Source organism: Garra rufa, chromosome 1 (assembly GCF_049309525.1).
Source record: "Garra rufa chromosome 1, GarRuf1.0, whole genome shotgun sequence".
NCBI lineage: Eukaryota > Metazoa > Chordata > Actinopteri > Cypriniformes > Cyprinidae > Garra > Garra rufa.
Window position 1 is genome coordinate 32417872 of NC_133361.1, and position 18231 is coordinate 32436102.

At 37.7% G+C, this 18231-nt stretch overlaps 1 protein-coding gene across 3 annotated transcripts in view; it reads left to right on the forward strand.

The window, feature by feature from the left end:
* tnrc18 (trinucleotide repeat containing 18) overlaps window positions 1-18231 on the forward strand; it is a 52244-nt gene that overhangs the window by 20280 nt on the left and 13733 nt on the right. The window contains exons 14-18 of one of the 3 annotated variants that reach the window (XM_073838956.1): window positions 3244-3483; window positions 6964-7370; window positions 7777-7905; window positions 10468-10612; window positions 12455-12572. In XM_073838956.1, coding sequence (XP_073695057.1) covers window positions 3244-3483; window positions 6964-7370; window positions 7777-7905; window positions 10468-10612; window positions 12455-12572 — 1039 coding nt within the window. The remainder of the gene's footprint in view (window positions 1-3243; window positions 3484-6963; window positions 7371-7776; window positions 7906-10467; window positions 10613-12454; window positions 12573-18231) is intronic. The other 2 variants (XM_073838973.1, XM_073838965.1) reach the window with 2 other exon arrangements.

Sequence of the window (18231 nt, forward strand, 5' to 3'; positions counted from 1 at the left end):
TTTTTGAACTTGCTCAGAAGACACGATTTAGGTGATATATTTATATATATTTATCGCTTTTGGTGTGACACCAAAGCATATTTTTTAATTATTTGTGCGAGTAGAATCAAGCAAAAAATATTGCATGACATTTTGTCGTGCAAGCCAATCAGCGAAGAACTTACTGACATGTCCAGTTTGACTGGAATTTGAATTGAATTGCTCCGAAGACAAGTTTGAGGCGTATATTGCACATTCACGTCTATTCGCATCGTCCCCATGCTAATCTGCATCTATTCGCATCTTTGCATTGACTTTGTATGCAAACTACTCATGTGAATAATTAAATTAGCTCTTGGTGTGACACCAAAGCGAATTTAATTATTTGCACAAGTAGAATCAAGCAAAATTTGGCATTACATTTTGTCGTGCAAGCCAATCAGCAAAGAGCTTACTAACATGTCCATTTTGACTTGAATTTTCCACTCGAGTTGAATTTTGTTAACTTGCGTGGGAGACACGATTGAGGCGTATATCGCACTTTCACGTCTATTCGCGTTGCCGGATGTGAATCGGTGTCTATTTGCATCTTTGCATTGACTTTGTATCTAATCTACTCACAAGAATAATTAAATTCGCTTTTGGTGAGACACCAAAGCTGATTTAATTATTCACGCAAGTGGAATCAAGCAAAAAAATGACATGACGTTTTGTTGTGCAAGCAAATCAGCAAAGAACTTGCTAACATGTCCAGTTTGACTTGAATTTTCCACTTCACTTTATCACATATATTTTACTTGCAGAATTTTTCTCGTGTCACTTGCACAAATAAAAACAAAAACATTTCTGATACAACTAAATATGTCAAAATGGATGTGTTGATAAGCTCTTTGCTGATTGGCTTCTGCGACAACGCATCATTTGAATTTTCCACTTGAGTTGAATTGTTCGTCATTCGCATCGCGTCACAGCATTGGAATCTATCTGTGCGAATAATTAAATTCACTTTTGGTGTGAACACACAATAAGATTGCCATGTATGTAGATTTAACTATTATTTTAATTCTGTTATATTATTTTCCCATAATGAAAATAGTCAGTTTTTATTTTTTTATTTTTTTTTTTTTACATTTTTCATGATTTACCATCAAGAAATTGAGGTTTGAATTGAAAAAGAACAACATAACCATGGCTGAAGTGGTTATTGGTCTGAGTTGAGTCTCAGGAGCCATGGAGGACTGTCCTCACAGAGTCTGCTTTGTGTTCCTCAGCTTTCTTCTTCCTGTACACATCCTCTGCTTGCTGTCAGTTCATGTAATACATGCTTCAGGTTTTAACACTGTGGCGTCTATAAAATGACGTCCACAGCATAACCAATCAAAATCCTTGTCTGCTACAAAGTCTATGTCTTTAACAAACTCACCCCTGGCTTCAGCTACTCACACCCGCACCGAAACATCCTGTGTGTCTGTTTCCATCACCAAGCGTGTTTCTCACCCTCCAGAGAATGAGAGCAAAGGGGGTGTTGCATAAAGTGGGTACCTACTGTCTTACAGTTAGTCCTTGAGGTTTTTTTTTTTTTTTTTTTGTCCTTTATCAGTTTAGACAAGCTCCGAGCTGAAGAGACTGTTAATAATTGATGACTTTCTTAGTCAGGGATTCTGCCAGCAACCTTAGCTTTCTGCAGCGCTTGTGGCTTATTCCTATTCCCATTTTTCCCTCAGTGATTCAGCTCATTCAGCACATTGGGCAAGGCCACTTTACTGGCTTCTCTTATTTGGTTTGGGCTTTCGCATTCCCGGCCCCTCTCGATTTGGAAGGAGCCAGCAGCCATGCTGATTTTAAATCCTGCCCTAAAGCTCTGTAGGTTTGAAAGCTGCGCTCGCTAGATCCTGCCTACCCAGCTTAGTATATGCTGCCCGCATGAAACCAGGCTTTGTCCCCCACCAGTAATCTTGTGTAGTGGTGGGTGGGCTGCAGTATTTGAGCAAAAACACATTAATCTAGAGAAAGTCAGCTTCTGCTGTGCTAGATTACAATGGATACGTGAAAGTGAGAAGAACGCTACTGCTGGCAGAATGATGCATTAGTGCTAGGAATCTAGTAATCATAGCTGTGCAGATTGAATTCGATGAGTTTTATTGTTCTACAAAGAGAACTAGAAGGGAAAATGGTCTTTATATGTTGGATATTTCTTATTTAAGTGCACGGGGTTGAGGTTTTGATTTAACAGAGGATGATTGAAATGGATACTTCATACAAAAATGAGTATTTTGCCATTTACTTCCTCTCATGTCATTCTAAACCTAATGCAGAACACAACATATATTTTAAAGAATGTTTTTGGCCATGCAGTGAGAGTCAGTATCTTAAATAACATTGATTGTATGGACAAAAGAAACATTCTTCAAATTATCTTGAAGTTCAGCAGATGAAAGAAACTCATACAAGTTTGGATCGACATGAGGGTGAGCAAGGAATTTTCATATTTGGGTGAACTATCCCTTTAAACCTGGGCACTTCAACTCCAGTACTGGAGGGCCAGTGTCCTGCAAACTTAAAAAAAAAAATCTCAATTTAACCCTATTGTCTGTACACTCTTAAAAGTGAAGGTTCTTTATTGGCACCAAGGATTTCATGAAGAACTTCCATTGCACTAAAGATTCTAAAAAATGGTTCTTTTAAGAACTGTTCACCTAAAGGTTCTTTTGAACCTCAAGATGGTTCTTCTCTGGCAGTACTGCAAAAACATGGAAACTTTTGTTTTTAAGAGTGTAATTTACATATTCTGAATGCTTTTATTAGCTTGCTTGGGTGCTTGGTTGGGGTTAAAGCTAAACTCAGCAGGACACTGGTCCTTCAAGACTGGAGTTCCACCTTTTTTTTTTTTCCCATAAGAGCGGGCACAACCATTTGTAAATTTTATGGGTTTGGCTTCCGGTCTCTTCCGCGTCCAGCTATTTTTAGCTGTACAAAACAGCTGCTTGATATTGCAAATTGGTGTGTCTAACCACATTATTTTAATGTATCATCTTAATTATGAGCACACTGGTTTGTAGTGCAAGCAGTTTTACTATTTACTGCACATTTTTATTCTTCTTATTTCCCAATAGCGGCTAATAAACCGTAAGTCTCACCCATAAGCTTATTTCCGCATTGAATTAAAAGTGGATACGATAGGATGTCACAGTCTTGATCTTCATCAATTTCTGAACCTCATATTTTGTCAAAAACCCTAAATGATTTTCTTCCCATTGTCAACAGAGTATTTTACTGAGCGGGATGATTATGAGGATGACGATGAGGATGAAGATGGGTATGATTTCGAGCTTGATGAAAGCGATGGCCTGTGTTCGTCATCCATAGAAGAGAGCGGGCTGGGTCTTCTGGCTCGCTTCGCCGCCAGCGCCATCCCGAGCCCCATCGTCACCAATCCGCTCTCCATCGTCCAACTGGAGGCTAAACAGAAAGCCAAGAAGAAAGAGGAACGGCAGAGTCTTTTGGGTAAGGAAGTGGATCCTTTCTTACAATCTTAAATTCTATAATCTCTTAAAGGATTAGTTCACTTCCAGAACAAAAATTTACAGATTATGTACTCGCCCCCTTGTCATCCAAGATGTTCATGTCTCTCTATCTTCAGTTGTAAAGGAAAACATTTCAGGATTTCTCTCCATATAGTGGACTTCTATGGTGCCTGTGAATTTGAACTTCCAAAATGCAGTTTAAATCCAACTTCAAAGGGCTCTAAACGATCCCAACCAAGAAATAAGTGTTTTATATACTGAAACAATCAGTTATTTTAAAAAAAAATTACAATTGATATGCTTTTTAACCTCAACGCTTGTCTTATCTAGCTCTGTGTGAGCTGTTTTTTTTTCCGGTATTGACAGTTAGGGTATGTCTAAAAACTCCTGTCTCAACTTTAAAATTGTTGTACATCGCTGTTTTACCCTTTTTTTTTTTTTTTTTTTTGTAAAGGGTGTTTGATCTTCTTGTCATGTTCACATTGTAAACTCTAGGTTGGTACTTCTGCAGCGATGCACAACGATTTTAAATCATGACTGGAAAAAGAGTTCACACAGAGCTAGACAAGACAAGCGTTTGATGTTAAGTATATCAATTGTAATTTAATAAAAAACTTTCGCTAGATGAGACACTTCTTCCTCGGCTGGGGTTGTTTAGAACGCTTTGAAGCTGCGTTTAAACTGCATTTTGGAAGTTAAAATTTGAGGGCACCATAGAAGTCCATTATATGGAGAGAAATCCTGTAATGTTTTCCTCAAAAAAACATAATTTCTTCATGACTGAAGAAAGAAAGAAATGAACATCTTGAATGACAAGGGGGTGAATAAATCATCTGTAAATTTTTCGTTCTGGAAGTGAACTAATCCTTTAAATGTGACATCAGCTGCTTTTCCAAGCCCGCATGGGACTTGAATTCCCAGGTGACAAGGTGACGCATTGTTATTGGCTGTCTTTTTGTTATGCGTTGTCGTGCATGTGCGCCAGCGAGTGAGGGAATTGAAAGGTGCTGGCAGATGAAAACACATTGTGCTTGGAGCAGTCACTCAGTAGGGGTGTTATTCAATATAGACACCCATCAGTTGTGCCCCACCTTGAGAATGGAGTGTCATTATCCCCTCGATGCATTTGAGTGTGTGTGTGTGTGTGTGTTTGCTGCGCCGCTTGCGCTCGCCGAGAATGTGATGCTGACAGGCCTTGCTTTGATGAGGTTGGGCTGTGATCCTGAGCGGGTACCCAGCGGTGCACGCGACAGGCCTGCCAGCGGAGACCAACAGCCCCCTTCATTAACTATTCCAAGACTACGTTCGGACTTAATTCTGCTTCCACATCTGGCCATGTTTATATCTCACATGTGCACATTATATTGCCGTTCTTCGTTTGCAAATTAGTTGACCACATGTAGATGGCTTATATAATAGCAGATGGGCTAGTTTTTTCTATTTTTTTTATCAATATTTAAAACAGTTTACATTTTTTTCATGGTTCTTTGATGAATAGAATGATTCAAAGATCAGCATTTATCTGAAATAAAGCTTTTGTAACATTCACTATACAAATCAAAAGCTTGAAGTCAGTATATTTTATTATAGAAATGAATACTTTTATTTAGCAAGGCTGCTTTAAATTGATCAAAAGTGATGATAAAGACATAATTTCTATTTCAGATAAATGCTGTTCTTCTGAACTTTCTATTCATCAAAAACCTAAAAAAATCTACTCGGCTGTTTTCAACATAATGTTTTTTGAGAAAATCAGAATATTAGAATGAGTTCTAAAGGATCGTGTGACTGGAGAAATTATATTTTACAATATATTCAACAGGGATGTGATTTTTCCGGATTAATCCGGAATTCCGGATTTTTCGACCTGAAAATGTGACCTATGTCACTTTTTGCGACGGTTCGCAAATGGCGAAGTATGATTGGTCAGATCACCTGTCAGTCAAGCTCCTATATATAACCTATAAGTTACTAATTTGACTTTGTTGTCGATTGAGTCCATGCGGACCGTGAAAGCTTTTGACATAATAAAAAAAAAATGGCAAACGCTATTTCTAATAAATACATTTATATTAAGCACACCAGGGTCAGCGTTTGGGTGCAGTGAGGAGAGCAGAGATCGGCAGACAGATGTAGCTTTCAATGAGTGAAAAACGTTGATGGAAAAATGCATTATTTTGGGGTTACGTCGCAAAATATTGTAAATATATCTTTTTATACTGTATTTTATACATATTTTAAACCACGACGGTGAGCCAATAGATATCACACAAGCAACGTGAAAACTGCATATGTTAAAGTGAAAGTAAAAACAGCGCTTTCAGCATCTGATGTGCACATTCTCTAGTCTAAGAGATAATAATAGACGAATATACTTCATATGCTGATATTAATTTACTTCCCTAATATTTCTCTTGTGAAAAATAAAAAGAAACGTTTTTTGTGTAGGCTAAGGGTTTTTGAAAGTTGGTTCTTGAAATAAAGCTCTTCATTTTTATTGATGACTGTAGAGTTATTAGGGGTTAAGAAAGTCTTAATTATGATTTCAGGTGGTCTTAAATGTGGGGACTGAAAGGCAAGAATTGCGATTAAACTTTATAAGGTTATCCATTGAATAAATATGAGCGCTGCGCGTATCAAAGTCAGCTGCGGCGCTGTTTTGTGTATCATTCTGATAGCGCCTCCTGCTGGAAGAGAATGATCTGACATTGTTAATCAGCTCGTATGTCTACTGTTGTCAAAAAGACCAATGTAAAAAAATCAGTCCATGGTTTTAAGCACAACACGTAGAGTTGTAAATGTGAACTGATGGATCGACAAGATCATGTGTTATACAAATTTAAACAATTACGGCAATAAAATATATGTTAATTAATATAATACTTGATTGACAATAATTGTTTAAATTATTATAAGAATTGATACTTTTGACTCTTGAAGGCTGGAATGTGAATTTTATCATTTAAGAAATCTTTTTTGTTTTGTAAAACCTGCATCTCAATTGTAAATCATGCTTTTTACAGTCATTTTAATAATTTATTTGTTTATTAAATAAATTTTGTTCAGGTCTTTAAAAAAGTATTTAAATGTCTAGAATTTAAGATAAAATATGCTGCAGATACCCTGGTCTCGCAAAAAAACATAAATAGTTTTTATATATAATTGTCCGGACCTCGGCTGGTGCGCAGGGTTCATTACCGGACTTCGAGCCGTTTTAGTTGAAGTTTAATTAGTATATTTACCTGCTTTTTTGTCCTCAGCCAATCACATGCCTGATTCAAGTAGAAAAGTTATTTTAAATAGTAAAAATATTTCACAATTTTACTGCATTTGCTGTACTTCGCATCAAACAAATGCAGGCTTGGTGAGCAGAAAGAAACTTCTTTAAAAAGCATTAAAAGTCTTTTGACTGGTAGTGTCTTTGCTTTTGTAATAACCAAATGTTGTGTCTTTTTAATAGTAGGTACAGAGTTTGAGTTTACAGATTCTGAGAGCGATGTTAAGATGAGAAAGAAGTTTCCATCACTTCTGCATGGCAAACGTTCGGCTCCTGAGCTTCCGCTCTTGCCGCCTGCGAGCGTCATGCGTGACGACTCCAGCCCCAGCAAGCGTGGACGCAAACCCAAGAAACCCAAGTCTTCCAGGGAGTTCAGTTTTGACCTCACCGCTGACGGGAGCGAAGACGAACAATGGACGCGTCGAAGGAGCGAACGCATCTTCCTCCACGATGCCGCCCAAGCCAACCCCATCTCCCCATCCAGCAAAACTCCTCTTCCGCTTACTCCCAAACCCACCCGTGGCCCCAAACCATCCCCGCAGAGCCCTAAGGAGCTGGCCAAAAGCAAGGAAGTGAAAGACCCCAACAAGGTAAGCCCTTGTTTTATTGATGTAGATCAAATCCTATGTGCCAGCTCAACGAAACAGTAAGGGCGCTTGATACCAGCAGGTGTCCTGCTACATTTGTCGGACAAGAAAGCCTCCCGCTGTGAGTGTCATGTTGTTGGACACAAAAGGATGACTGCCGCTTGCCAGGCTACAATTACCAGCCATCACCGTTCCACCCTCCGAATCCTCCCTTGCTTTATTTATTTATTTATTTTTTTTATAGTGCTCAGTACGTGACTGCCTATTAATGTTTACTTGTCTATCCAGTGTTGTTGAATGGCTGTAATGTCTGGGAGAACTGAGGCCGATTGTGTCCTGCATTTGTATGAGGCTTTTCACTCTAGTCCATGCTGATGGTTTGGCTTTGTATCTGGTGTGAATGTTCCAGAAGAAGAGGATTAAGGAGACCCCCCTTTGTCTGCCCCCACCTCAGCTCTCCAGCACACCCTCGGACAGCACTGGAGCTCTCCCCGTCAGCCCAGGGCGCAAGAGCAAGGTGAAGCCCAAAGCCAGAGAGGTAACTAAGCTAACATTGCAATGATAATAAGTGATTAATTGGCTGATATTTTACAATATTTGTGACCCTGGTCCACAAAATCAGTCTTAAATAATATTGTATGGATCAAAATTATAGATTTTTTTTATGCCAAAATTCATCAGGATATCAAGTAAAGATCATGTTACATGAAGATATTTTGTAAATTTCCTACCATAGATCTATTGAAACTTATTTTTTGATAGTAATATGCATTGCTAAGAACTTCATTTGGATAACTTTAAAGGTGATTGTCTCAATATTTAAATATTTAAATTTTTTTGCACCATCAAATTCCTGACTTTTAAATAGTTGTATCTCAGACAAATATTGTCCTATCCAAACAAACCATACATCAATGGAAAGCATATCTATTCATTCATATCTAAGTCATTTTGAAGAATCAAAATCAAGTTTTCTGAAGGTTTCAAAGCAAAATCACCTAGCAAGCTCTTCCTCCACTTCTTTTCTTAATAATAATAACTATATTAATAATCACTATATAGCTTTTTTAATAGCTTTGTTATTTAAAAAAAGAACAAAGATGAAAATAAACGTTAAATAGTGCATTTTTTTTTAAATCTTTCATCTAAACGGAAGCATTCAAGTAAGAAAAAACAAATAGGGTAATTAAATGTAAAAATCACTCGTTGCATAATGTGTTCATTACAAATGAACTGATTATTAAAACTACAAAAGCAATTCAATCAAGAGCAGCAAATGATTTTCTCTTGTTTTATTGTTAGGTTAACATTAATGAGACAGACGACCATGTAATGCTACACATCAGATGTTTTTCTCTTAACATTTAGCTAAATGTTCACTTAAGGCATAACAGAATTACAAGATATCTGTCTTGGCAAGTATTCATCCCAACATAATCTGTGTATATGTGTGAGGTCAAAAGTTTACATACACCTTGCAGAATCTGCAAAACTCTCATTATTTTACCAAAGTAATGCATGCTATTTTTTATTTAGTCTACAAGAGAAAATAATAGCTGAATTGATAAAAAAATTACCCCACTCAAAAGTTTTCATACACTTGATTCTTAATACTGTTACTTGAATGATCCACAGCTGTGTTTTTGTTTAGTGATAGTTGTTCATGAGTCACTTGTTTGTCCTGAACAGTTAAACTGCCTGCTTTTCTTCAGAAAAATTCTTCAGGTCCCACAAATTCTTTAGTTTTTTAGCATTTTTGTGTATTTGAACCCTTTCCAAAATAACTATGATTTTGGAGATTCATTTTTTCACACTGAGGACAAATGAGACTCATGAACGACTATTACTAAACAAAAAATAACAAGCATTTTGTATGATCCCTCTTATTTTGGTACAATAATTAACATTTTGCAAATTCTGCAAGGTGTATGTAAACTTTTTACCTCCACAATCGGGATCACGCACTGACAAATAAAGATAATTTAGATGTTGATTTACTATTTGGAGCATTTGGATCACTAGACGAGCGCTTCAAAAACTAATTTTTGTGAAAACTTTAGATTCTACTAAAATTGACAAATCACAAATGTTTCTTAAGCAGAAATTCTGCAAATTAGAACTATTTCTGAAGGATCATGTGACACTGAAGTAATGATGCTGAACATTTTGCTTTACATCACAGAAATAAATTACATTTTAGAGTGTATTCAAATAGAGAACACTTATTTTAAATTGTAATATTTCATGTGCAGCCTTGCTTGAGCATTGGAGACTTCTTTCCAAAACCAAGCCCAAAATGTAAAATATTATAAGACAAAATATCCTTGTTTTGCATTTGTTTGGTCTGCCTTATCACTCTTAGTGCATAAAATACATGATTCACTGTGTATTAATTCACATTTTCACCACGACACAAATAAATATTTGAAACAGACTTGGTGTTGAGCAGCCATTTTGTGCTACGCTGTGACGCCAAGGAGAAACAGCGAAAGGAATTAGAATAATTTTACCTGGCAGGCTCAAGGCCTATTGGGAGAAGGCTTGCATTTAAATGAGCTGCCCCTTCCTGCTCCCTTGTCCCAGTGTGCATGGGCCTGCTCTCAGTACCCACCGTGACCAAAGGGAGGGAGGAGAGATGGGGAAGGAGAAGGGGAGAGAGAAAAGGGGCGAGTGCAGTCGAGCAGCAAGCCTAATTAGACTGCACACTCAGCGGGAAAGCAGTGAAATTAACCAAACGACATCTCGCTCCATCCATTTCTCCGCCCCTTCTGCACAATTTATTTATTTCTCCTCAAGATAAATCTCCGCCGCATTTTAAAACTCTCCGCTGCTGCTATTTTTTCATCTTCTGTATAAATCACGTGTTATAATGCGTGGTGCAGAAGCTCGGGAACTCCTCTGGGTATTTGCCGCATTCGAAATCAAGAAATCCTACATTTCGCGAGCCGAGCTTGTCACTCATCTAAATGGGTTTTACTGAATCAATTCTCCTCTAGTAAGCACATGGGTCTCATCTTTAGAACTGAACCAACAATGGCTCAGTGTTCAATATTTCATACTGTCAAAGGAATTGGGGCAAAATGTGCTTGAATTCCCCCAGCAGGCTCGAGGGAAGGGCGGTGCTGTCAGTAAACTGATGGAAAGTATGGCTGCTGATGAGGACTTTGAGCCCAACCAGGACAGCAGCTTCTCCGAGGACGAGAATCCCCCTGTGAGCACTCAGCCCGAAAGGCCCTGCACCCCCGGTGAGACGCTTTCACGTTCCCTCTTGTCAGCAAGGCCGCAGAGCTCTTTCCCTTCATTGCTTCCTCGTTTTTAATTGCTGTTTTACGACTAAATCAGACTTCATTTTCTTGTCCTTGCATGCAATTAAAAGTGAATGTCTTTTGAATGACGTGAGGCAGAGATAATTTCACAGCCTATCTTATCTTAATCCGGCATTAAAAATCAGAAAATTGATTCAGCCTGATTGCATTCATACGTTAAAAGGACGAGCTGAGAGTTATTGCACGCGTTAGCTTTGTTTCAAAACCTTGTGAGCTGCTTGCTACCTACATTGATAGTATCATAATGGTCATGAAACCTCACAAGTGACCGATTGGGAACATTTTGCATAGACAGCAACTTTCAATGAATTGCTCAGTAGATTTCAGCTAACTGTGCTATACTCTTATGAGCACAGAAATACATGGCACATTAATTTTGGGGATACAGTTGATGTTAAACGTTTACATCCCCCTTTTAGAATCTGCAAAATGTCAGTTGTTTCACCAAAATATGAGAAATCATATAAGAGGCATGTTATTGTATATTTACCTTACCTGAATAAGATATTTCACATAAAATGCGTTTAGATATAGTCCACAAGATAAAGTAATAGTTGACCCTGTTTAAAAGTTTACATTCCCTTAATTCTTAATACTGTGTTCCACAGCTTGTATTTTTAGTTTAGTGATAGTTGTTCATGAGTCCTTGTTTGTCCTGAACAGTTAAACTGCCTGCTGTTCTTCAGAAAAATCCTTCAGGTCCTACAAATTATTTGGTTTTCCAGCATTTTTGCGTATTTGAGCCCTTTCCAACAATAACTATGATTTTGAGATCAATCTTTTCACACTGAGGACAACTGAGGGACTCAAATGCAACTATTACGGAAGGTTTAAACACTCACTGATGCTTCAGAAGGAAACATGATGCATTAAGCCAGGGGGTGAAAACTTTTGAACAGAATGGAGATATTTTTTTATGATATTTTTGCCTAAATATCCTATTTTTTTACATTTAGTACTGGCCTTCAGAGGCTACAGAAGGCACATGTTTCCCAGAAGACAAAATAAGTTGCATTTACCTTGATCTTCAAATTCAAAAAGTTACACCACCTGTCTCTTAATGCATGGTTTTTTCTTCTGGAGCATCAGTGAGTGTTTGAACTTTCTGTAATAGTTGCATATGAGTCCCTCAGTATGAAAATATGGATCTTAAAATCATACAGTTAATGTTGAAAAATGCTGGAAAACCAAAGTATTTGTGGGACCTGAAGGATTTTTCTGAAGAACTGTCGGCAGTTTAACTGAACAGCTTTTGAACAGGTTAATTTTTATAAATTCAACTGCGATTTTCTATTGTGGACTGTATGTAAACATTGTTGTGAAATACCTTATTCAGACCAATACTAACGACATGCATTTTGTATGATCACTCTTTTTTTGGTAAAATAATTAACATTTTGCAGATTCTGAAAGAAGGGTGTAAACTTTTGACCTCAACTGTATTATTACCTTTTTTATTAGTTAACTTAATTAAATTAATTTTAATTCATAGATTTTTTTTCTCATTGGCCTTGTTACAATGCATTCCAGGATTTATTTCTCTTCGGTTAATACAAGCAAAGCTGTTGGAGAGCAGTTACCTTTGGGAACAGTTTTCACATTAAAATGTTGCTTCCATAAGCAGCTCCGTCAGTTTTGGAAGCTATTTTTTCCAACATTTGCAGTTATAGGGAGGTGTTGAGATGTCTCGGGTTTTATTTAGTAGTACAAGTTTCAGCATGTCTCTCTTCTCATCTCCCTCTGTTGTGTTTTTCCCCCCAGCCCCTCGGAACTGTGTCATTAACAAAGATGAACTGCAGGATGGATTACGGGTCCTCATCCCTATGGATGACAAACTCCTGTATGCCGGCCACGTCAACACGGTTCACTCTCCTGACATGTAAGAGACCCCCCGCCCGAGCTGTTTTCATTCTCTTTATACCCTCTGCTGCGTCTTCCTTGTTGTTTGTCTATGTAAGAATTGCTTATAGGCTGCAATAGCTCAAAAACTGCTTGCCAAACTTGCATTTAATAACATTTCAACAAAATCCTACACAAACTGTTCCATGAATGGTCAAACAGCATTAAAAAAAGCATACATTTCATGTTGATCCAACCAATACATGTGTGCATTCCCAAGCATGTGTATCAGGACTGTTTCTATGGGAACCTGCACTTTCAACAGAGCTGCGGTGACGCAATGACATTACCAATTGGTGATTAGCTATGTTTATTAGAAGGTGGGATTTACATTAAAGGGTTCCACAATCGTCCCAAACCCGCAAGACCTTTATCCATCTTTGGAAAACAAATTAAGATATTTTTGATGCAATCCAAGAGCTTTCTGACCCTGCATAGACAACGCAATTACCACGTTCAAGACACAGAAAGGTAGTAAGAACATGGTTAAAATAGTCCATGTGAACCATAGGGTTGGGTAATCAAAACCGGTTTCACTTTAGAAGAATTGGGTATTTGATAAGATGTGCATTTCGATTCCACTTAATGATTCCTGCATCCGCATTTCAATGTGATTTTAAACAATTTAAGCCCAGGAAGGGAAAGAACTTGCACACTCGAGCAGAGAGAACAGTGGTCCTGGTGTGCATTCCGGGCCTGTGTCCGTTCTCAAACCGTTCCATGCATTTCCACTGCTGAAAAGGTTGTTCTGGGTCGGAACTGATTTCCGTTTCACATTTACCGACCAATATGCACAAAAATATGCCAGTAGGCTATATCATCATAAACACAGTCACTTTTTTTGTCTTGAACGTAAACCTTTTTGAAAGGAAATGCACATGTAATAGTATTTTCAGATCCGTGTGCGTTCGGTGTAGGGATGCTCATATTGACTGTTTAACCGTTAACCGACAGTAAGAATTTTAACCGATTATTACTATCAGTTAAACGGTTTAAAAAATTTTTTTTTTATTTTATTTTTTTTTTACGTTTGCTGCATGGTGAAAGAAAAAATAATGCTATGTGTAAGTTATCTGTTTACTCACGGGCGCGTGTGGACACGTGCAGTGTGGCTGGACAGGCATATTTCGCTGAGCAAGCACCTGCTTTACCTTCACTTAGTTGATGTAACTGATGTAGTATATGCAGCACGATGGCAATGGCGATATTGGGTTATCAGAGAGTGAATCCGTGAATAAACGTATTCAAATTCTAAATGAATTCTAGTCTAGAAAGTGTGCAATAGGTGCTCCCGTTACAATCACTGGAAAGCTGTCACTCTTACATTACTGTAGTTTATCGCAATTTCACAAAGTTAATAAAGTAATAAGTAATGACAATGATAATGAAATAATGAAAAAAAGTATAATGTATAAGTAAAATGATAATGAAAAAAGTAATAAGGTTATTACCTTTACACTGTACAATTAATCTCTTATTTAAATCATGTCTACACTTTCTTTGTTTTAATGAGAGAGTTCGCGGACGTGTAGAAAACAGCAGAACTGAAACCGGCACTTTGAGTGGTGAGTGGATTGTAACATAGCCGCCTCCGATTGGCCACTGCGATAATGAAATAAACATGCATGTCTGTGATTGGCTATTGAACGTTGTGAAAACACGTTTCTCCACATATGACCATTGGACGAAAAGTCCCGAACCGCAAATTGAAAGGATTTTTGTGAAGTGTTTTTGTCGCGGATCTAAGAGTTAACAGACAGCGTTCCAGTCTATCCGTACAGCATGTCCACATGTTAAAAACTAGGTACATTGAGGTATAGCAAAGTGCCTTTAAGTTATTCTATTGTCTTTGGGTATAGGCTGATCTGCTATATAATTTTATGTCCGACTAGCAGAATAAGACCGGTACAGTTTTTCAAAGCGTACAAAATGACGAAGTGTGTTTTAGTTTTGTCATCTTAATTATATAGTTATTTAATTTATACATATTAAGTGTAGGCCTTTTTATAATTTTTGTAAATTATTTCATTCAGATTTTCTCTGTTCTCAGAAGCGCTGCTGATGCGAGATGATTTGAGTATATGTGAATACAGTTTTTGTTGTTGCTCTGTATGCTGCCGTTTGCACGTTAAAATAAAATATTTGCTTGTATTTTTTATGTATCATCACAGATTCTAGTGCATTCTATTTTTATTTTAAACTAATTTATTGTTCAAATTGTATCAGTTAACGGTTAATGTTCGATAACGAGCAGCGGTTGTCGGTCAGGAAAATTAACCGAAATGAGCATCCCTAGTTCGGTGTTAAAGAGAAAGCTGCCTAATAAACGTTCTGCCTTTCATTCATCTGACTATTTACTTGTCTTTAACAATTTAATATTCAAAATTTATGTTAGTCTAATTGTTTTAGCTATGTTAGTTTTTGTTACAACAACAGGCAAAAGCTACTCTTGTATCTCAACTGTTCTCAGGCTGCTACTTTTTGCTCATGTTATTTAGCTGTAACAGAACACTTTTGAAAAAGACAAAATAAATGTATGTTTGACATATAAATGTTTGACTTACTGGAATCGAAACTAGGAATCAATAAGAATCGGAATCAACAAGCAGCATCGGTATCGATAAAATTCAAAAGATTCCCAAACCTAGTGAACCATCAGCTGAACAGTAATTTTATGAAGCTATGAGAATACTTTTTTGTGCGCAAAGAAAGCTAAAATCAATCTTTGTTGCATGTTCACGAGAGTAACACAATGCATCTGTTATAGTTCTCTACTGAACGTGCCTCAGAGACTGATACAGAAGAGAAGAATTTGTTAAATAAAGTCATTATTTTTGTTTTCTTTGTGCACAAAAAGTGTTCTCGTAGCTTTATAAAATTACGGTTGAACCACTGATGTCACATGGGCTATTTTAACAATGTTCTTACTACCTTTCTGGGTCTTGAACGTATCAGTTGTGTTGCTGTCTATGCAGTGTCAGAAAGCTCTCGGATTTCATCAAATTTCTTAATTTGTGTTCTGAAGATGAACAAAGATCTTACGGTTTTGGAACAAAATGAGGGTGAGTAATGACACAATTTTCATTTTTGGGTGAATCTGGAGATCCACTGATTAGAAAAGTCATTGTAACCATGAAAACAGAATTCACAGTGAAGATAGCTATGTGAAATTACCTGAAATAATTTCATCACAGTGATAGAAAATTCATCCATGGTATAATAATTCTCAGTACTTTATGTGAGGAGAAAGTTTTGTCCAGTTTTCCTCTGAATGAAGTGTTGTGATGTTTTGATTAATCTCAGAGGTGGTTGGTTTGGTTCAAGGCTTCGAACCAAGGCCACAAAAAAAAAAAAAAGTTGGCCTTCATTTCTGTGCTGTATTTAGCTGTAGCTCCCTGGCCATTTACAGATTTTTCTACTTGAGCCACTTAGTGTTACAGGGAGTGAAATATTGCCAAGTTTTTCCTATTGTAAGGTCCAGTTCAGAGTTCTCCATGGAAAAATTTGGAAGTGCTACGTTTTGTTTGGTCAGGAAACAGAAGGGGTGTGAAGTGTCTTGAGGGAGGCAATGACAGAAATGGGCAGTTTTGTTTTGTTTGGACTTTGTATGCTTTCTGTAGTCTCCCATGGCCTATTATCCACTCGGATGAACAAGTTTTAGTCTATTGAGGGGGTAAGAGAGTTCCTCTCAAAGTCATCCAAATAAAGGATAATCTCATTTGGTGAAAAATGTCAAACTGGTGCAGCATCTGGTCGGGGGATCTCTAATGAGAGGGGCTCCGTTGCGTTTCTGCCCTCTGTGAAATGTGTTGTCCTCCATTTTAGTTTCATTAGAGCGACGGCCCACGGTTGCTCAATGACCGAGTTTAGCATGCAGCACAGAAACACGTCTTCCTCTTATCAGTCCGAAAGCGGGGAGAAACCATCATTCAGACGCCCATCACAATCCCTTCTCCCAAATTCCTGCGAGCCAGAGGTCAAGGCAACGTGCTGAAAATCTGGACGCCAGTTCATTAACGTGTATTCCTAAATTACAGGAGCAGAAAGGTGGTGTTCATCTGTTCATTTGCAGCACATTTGCGTGGCGTAATAAGATATGTTTGTCACATTTTGGCAGTGAAGTATCTCTCCCTCTATCGCTCGCTCTGCATGTGTCTCTTGTACTAAAAATAGCAGTTCCAGCCAAGGAAAGGGAAGGTGCCTTTGTGCAGGACTGTGTTACCGTGGCTCTTCAAAGCGGGTAGTTCGGTGTGACGGTGAGAAGTGCTTGCGAGAGAATTTAATATGACGAGAACAGGCGCTAGTGCGGAGGGCTTGACTGCAACAGATCGTTTGTTGTCCACCCTGCCCTCTGGAAATTTAATTCTGTGACGGCTTGTGCTACACAACACCTTAAACGCATCCAGAGATTGAAAATCCGTGCTCGGGCACTCAGATGTTTATATGCCGCCGCCGATGCTGTTTATATGCCTCGCCTGTCTTCATTAACGCAGCCTGTTGTGGAGAGTCTGGGCTTCTGCAGGCATGAACATACTTGCAGTACATGAGAGCGGACTGGTTAATTGTGCAGTCAATAACTCACACAGCCGGTGTCGAATTGGAACTGAAATCTAGGGTAAGGAAAAGTGTCTGTTCTCAGCCTGAGCCTCGGCTTTCATGAAGCCTTTGTGTTCAGCTCAGAAAAGTCTTTTGGCAAAGCCATTGTCACACTTTCCGACGTGAAGACCATGCTAATGGCACAGGCCCATTATTTATGGGTAATGGCAAACTAATTGAAGCTTTCACTCCATCCCTCACTGGCTTGGCATTTTTTCTTGTTGTATCTATAATTATGGTTTAGAGATGTTCTATGTAAAGCTAAAAAATTTGATTTTTCACAGCTGAAATTCTCCATCTCTCACCATTCCGACAAAAATCAAAGATTTCAGAATGTCAGATTTCAGAATGTCATCTCAAGTCATCTCAGAGAGAAATTTAATATGCCAAATTGAATTTTATGCCTCTATAACTACTTTCTTTTGAGCAGCTTTCTCCATTGACATGTAAATAGTCAATTTTTAAACCTGCTTTTTATGCTGTTCTGCTGAAATGCTGAAGTATTTATTTATATGAAGTGATGTTTGAGTATGCATGTGAATCAAGTACAGTTTCAGGAAATTCAACACCAAAACAAACCCACACGCAGCGCTGCTTCCCCAAATAAATAAGACAATGGACGTGAAAAAGTGGTCTGAGCTGAAATGTGAACCTGGACCACAAAAGCAATCATAAGGGTCAGTTTTTCAAAATTGAGGTTTATACATTATCTGAAAGCTGAATAAATAATCTTTCCATTGATGTATGGTTTGTTAGGATAAGAAATCTGCGGTGCAAAAAAAATCAAAACAGAAAATTGCCATTAAAGTTGTCCAAATGATGTTCTTGCCAATGCATATTACTAATCAAAAATTAAGTTTTGATATTTACTGTACAAATTATCTTCATAATCTTTACTTAATATTTAAATGATGTTTGGCATAAAAGAAAAATCGATCAATTTAACCCATACAATGTATTTTTGGCTATTGCTACAAATATATCCGTGCTAGTTACGACTGTTTTTGTGGTTCAGGGTCACAAATGATGATTATTATTATGTG